The following is a 4,843-nucleotide window of genomic DNA, read 5'->3' as shown; positions in this document are numbered from 1 at the left end:
CTCCCCTTTTGGCGGGTTGAAGTGCCATTGGTTCGTGCAGCCACACAAACATGAACAAATCAGGCTTCATTATCAGGAGTTTCCCCATAAGCGTAGCAGCACAACGTGAGAGACCGTTCCACACTGTTTCAGAGCTTGATGATGCCACGAGTTATTACAGACACTAGGAATGTAGAGCATGAAGTCCCAGTTCAGCTTTGCCTCAAGAAGCTCTAAAATTCCTGTGTAAATAGCCAAAATGAGGCCAGCTGGCCTGCCGACAGAGACAGCATAGAGAGGAAATTACATGATGCCGGTTCATACTGGCAAGCTATTCTGAAATAGATGTATTTATGTTTCCCCCCCACTCATCTCTGGATGCACTGTGCTTTATTTACTTGTGTAGCAAAGCTGGTTCTCATTTTACACCTGAAGGGGACATTCTGACTTCAATCTTATATAATAGATCATGCTAGTTCACTGAAAAAGTCTGGCCTACAGAAAATGGTCAGTATTAGATAAAGGCGTTGAGTTTACTTTTATTGTAAATCATAATATTAATGAGCTAAAGAAGGCCTACTGATCTTAACTAAAGAGAAAACTCAAACGAAGGCCAATCTCTGGAACTGCAGCTTTATCTCTCACCAGTAGATGGTAGATAAGACGCCTTTTGAAAACATTTTTTTTTTTGCGTTTACTCGTGACCTCGTGATCATTTCAAAGTAGTACTAGTTAGCACCATGAATACGCCACATAAATAAATAAATATATAAATAAACCCACCCTGCGATTTGTTTTGCGTGCTCTGTCATCGCTTGGCGCGCCGGAAGTCGTCCACACGTCATCTTCATGCGTCGGTCAGCGTTGCGCTCACGCAGGTCCAGGTTGAACGTCTGAACTACAAACATGGTAAAATACATATTCTTCTTTAGCTAATGGGTTTTAAGTGCTCATACTCGTGTTAGTGCACATTTATAAAAGTAACTACATCGCGTACATTATCCGGAAACGACTGTATCTTCTGTAATAAGACGCGAAACCGCTGATAAACATTAGTAACCAGATGTAATAATAAACATTACGCAGGTCCTCTGATCAGATGCTTATAAGGTTTCTCGAGTATATATATATATATATGTTATACTGTAACGCTACATGTGAGCACCTGCTTTAATGAACTATTGCTGTTTGTATTTCCAGGCTCGGAACGCAGAAAAGGCCATGTGAGTGTTATATTCCTCTTATATTCCTGTCAGAACTTTCTCTCGTGTCCTCTGCAGAGTCTGCTAGCAATGCTTCCCCTTTGTTCTGCAGGACGGCCTTGGCCCGGTTTCGTCAAGCCCAGCTTGAAGAGGGAAGGATTAAAGTGAGTGCCCTTCTTCATCTGAACCCTGATGTGCTGAGAGCATCTCTATGGCTTGTGTTGACCTGATCATGTGCCACGTTCACAGGAAAGAAGACCCTTTCTAGCTTCAGAGTGCAACGAGTTGCCTAAAGCAGAGAAGTGGAGGAGACAGGTCAGAGGATTCTGGTTAAATGCTATAAAGCTGCATATGCATATTAACTCGGTGTTTGTCTTGCACGTCTAGATTATCAGTGAGATTTCAAAGAAAGTCGCGCAGATTCAAAACGGTGAGACTCTGTGAAAGGAAAAAAAAAAGCAGACATTACTTGTACACGTGGCGTTTACTGACTAGACCCCTGCCTGTGTTCCTCAGCCGGTTTGGGGGAGTTTAAGATCCGTGATTTGAATGATGAGATCAACAAGCTGCTCCGAGAGAAAGGACACTGGGAAGTCCGCATCAAGGAACTGGGAGGCCCTGACTATAGGGTAAGAATATGATTTTTATTGCATTTTTTGTCCGTTTCATCTCAAATCATATTACATTTCATGCATATGGTTGCTGTATTAAATCAAATCAATTACAGCTGTATGCTATTTTTTATCAGAATGTGCTTTGGTCACAAAGTGTGTGCAAACACGCAAGGAATTTGTTGTTTTGTTTTCCTAGCATCTACAGTGCTCTGAGACAACCAGTGAAAATAGTTCGGTTTCGCATGTTTCCAGTTTAATAAAAGATTCGATCGGCGGCATAAACTGATCTCAAACATGAACACGAGAATGTTTCAGCGTTTGGTTTGTCTTTTTGCGTTAATGGAGCGGACGCAAACACGACCTGAGATCACCCGAGCAATGCCACGCACTTACATTTAGTGGCTTTAAAATATTGAAATGTATCCGAAATACCTCGTCTCTGTTTTATGTAATGATACTGGTTTGAATTCTTCAAAATCATACAATATTTGGTCGATTTCCGTGTGTAATTCCCAGGTTGTTCATGTGGTCTCAGAGGTTTAAACTGCGCTGTATTTGCTTTATGGCAGTGTTTCATATTTGTCAGCACGGCTTGAGCGTATGTGTTTGCGTTTAATAGAGAGTGGGGCCGAAGATGTTGGACCATGAGGGTAAAGAGGTGCCAGGAAACAGAGGATACAAGTATTTCGGTGCGGCAAAAGACTTACCAGGAGTCCGAGAGCTGTTCGAAAAAGAGCGTACGTTCAGTCACATAATAACTGCTTGAGATCTGCTGGTTTCTATTAATATTAGAACTCTGTGTGATGATATGTTGTAGCTGAGAGGTTAATGATATCTCTGGTTTAATAAAAACATTGTGACTTGCTGTGAACTATTGCTGTCAGCATGTTTTGACGCCCAGTTCCTTTGACCAGAAATGTGCATTTTAGGCATCCTGTATAACGTGATGATCATCTGAATATGTGAACATCTGCCTGACATTTATCTGTTTGAGTTTCCATTGCAGCTGTAGCACCACCCAGAAAAACACGAGCGGAGCTGATGAAGGACATAGACGCTGACTATTATGGTTATAGAGACGAGGACGACGGCGCTTTAGTACCATTGGAACAGGAATATGAGAAACAAGGTGGGGCAAGTTCAGCTAAACGCTAGAAATACATAGTTTATCAGTGACTGTGTTGACCAACACTGATGTTTTTTTTTTTTATACCTGATTAGGCTGATATTAGAAGCTGGAAGCTTTTGTTTTCTCATTTCTATAGAAGAAGTTCAGCCAAAAATGGAAACTGGTATACATTTCTTTATTTAGCAGACAATTTTCTCCAAAGTAATTTTAGCATACAAGCCAACAATACTTCAATACAGCAATGTCAAGTTTTAATTCACTTAATTCAATTTGAATGTGTATAGCGCTTTTCACAATACACATAGTTTAAAAGCAGCTTTACAGAAAATGCATGTGTCTGCATTACAAAGCAGAAGGGAATGTGTCCAAATAATGTTAATTTCACAAATGAACAGTTCAAGATAATAGAATCATACAGCTAGCTAACATGAGTTAATTTCAGGCAGAAGTTCATTAAAGCGATTATTACAAGTGCGATCATAAAGATTACAATATAGAGAAATTTTGGCAGCTGTGCATGTTGATTCAAGTTAGGGTCATCTGGGGGTCCTCGCAGGGGTCAGCATCATCTCTTCACAGGTGTGGGCTCATCTGAAGTCTTTCTATGAGGCTGGATCCACGCTGGAGCTGGTGTAATCTCTAGATACCTCGAGATGGGCATCCCGGAGTAGTAACAGAAAGGCAGATAGAAAATAATTAGCGTAGCTGCTGTTCATAACGTTTCAAGCAAAAAATATGTTTGTGATTTTTATCTGATCTAACTGGGAACAAGGGTGAGATTGAGATTCATTATGCAAATGCTTGTCTGAAGAAAGTCCTACTAAAAGTCCAGAGTTTGGTGACCTTAAAGGGTCATGAAACCCCCCGTTTCAGCACTGGTTAGTTCTCACCACAGTTTTAAAAAATGCTAAAAATGTGGGCGTGGTGCGCAGCGAAGTGGGGGGAGAGGGGAGACAGACAACACACACAGCTTCGGGTTCAGACGGTTTCATTTCGCTCCCATCCAGTTAAAAACACAAATAAATGCACAACCATTTGCACTCTGCATGGAAAACATACAGTATATATGAACGTGCTGTTGCACCTCTGAGAACTTTTAAGGCTTATTCTGTGGTGTTTATATAAGCCTTTTGACGGGTTGTCACAGAGCTGTAAAAACGGTTATGCTCACCAAGTGAATGAATCGCATTTGTGCCGAACTCTTAGTGCTGGGCGGTATACCGGTTCATACCGAATACCGGTGTTTATTTTTATGATATGAATTTTTAAAATACCGCAATACCGGTGTATGTCTCTTAAACAGCGTTGGGAACGCGACACTGTTTGAAAGGGGTCCCTTTACACTGTTGCACTGTGGCGAGGGAACAGCTGTATGTGTTACTAAGCGTGAAAGTTCAGAAACTGAAGCTGTAGAACTAACAGAACGTGATGACACAGAAGAACTCATCCACAATATCCACATTGACCACCACAAATATCCAGCGCCCGCTGCCATCAGCTCCCGCGTCTCACACACACGAGCGCGACTTTAGCACTAGATTTAGCAACTTTCAGACCCTTTTAGCTGCTTTTTTCCATAGAATACTCATACTTACAAACCTAGCGGCTTTCTTGGATAAATCTTAGCTATGGTTCAGTTGGAGGATTTCTCCAGTGCTGTCCCGCGAGTGCGAGGTCTGACTTTCCCGGAGAAGTGTCGCCTCTCTCGGCGTCTGTTCTGTGCAGTGAGCGGCAGAGAAGCACCGCAGCCAACTCCTCAATAAATCAGTACAACACAGCGTTTCCAAGCACCTGTCGATTACTGATTGTTTGGAATTATAAATATGAGCGTAGTTCGTCTGTTAATATCACATGCACTTTTTAGTTTGTTACTCAGACGCAGGCAGTGCGCTGCACGAGACAAAAGAGTAATCTAGCCA

General features: G+C 41.8%; 1 protein-coding gene across 1 annotated transcript; it reads left to right on the top strand.

Moving 5' to 3' along the window:
* Positions 1-785: 785 nt before the first annotated feature.
* Positions 786-2,965, top strand: isy1 (ISY1 splicing factor homolog). The gene is made up of 8 exons (XM_016249307.1): positions 786-888; positions 1,180-1,202; positions 1,294-1,345; positions 1,431-1,496; positions 1,569-1,611; positions 1,698-1,810; positions 2,415-2,532; positions 2,802-2,965. Exons 1-8 carry the CDS (start codon positions 886-888, stop codon positions 2,948-2,950), a joined length of 567 nt encoding a protein of 188 aa, XP_016104793.1. The 5' UTR covers positions 786-885; the 3' UTR covers positions 2,951-2,965.
* Positions 2,966-4,843: the final 1,878 nt, after the last annotated feature.

Source organism: Sinocyclocheilus grahami, unplaced genomic scaffold (genome assembly GCF_001515645.1).
Source record: "Sinocyclocheilus grahami isolate Dianchi unplaced genomic scaffold, SAMN03320097.WGS_v1.1 scaffold921.1, whole genome shotgun sequence".
In the NCBI taxonomy this organism is placed as follows: Eukaryota; Metazoa; Chordata; class Actinopteri; order Cypriniformes; family Cyprinidae; genus Sinocyclocheilus; species Sinocyclocheilus grahami.
This window is presented reverse-complemented; position numbering and strand designations above follow the sequence as displayed.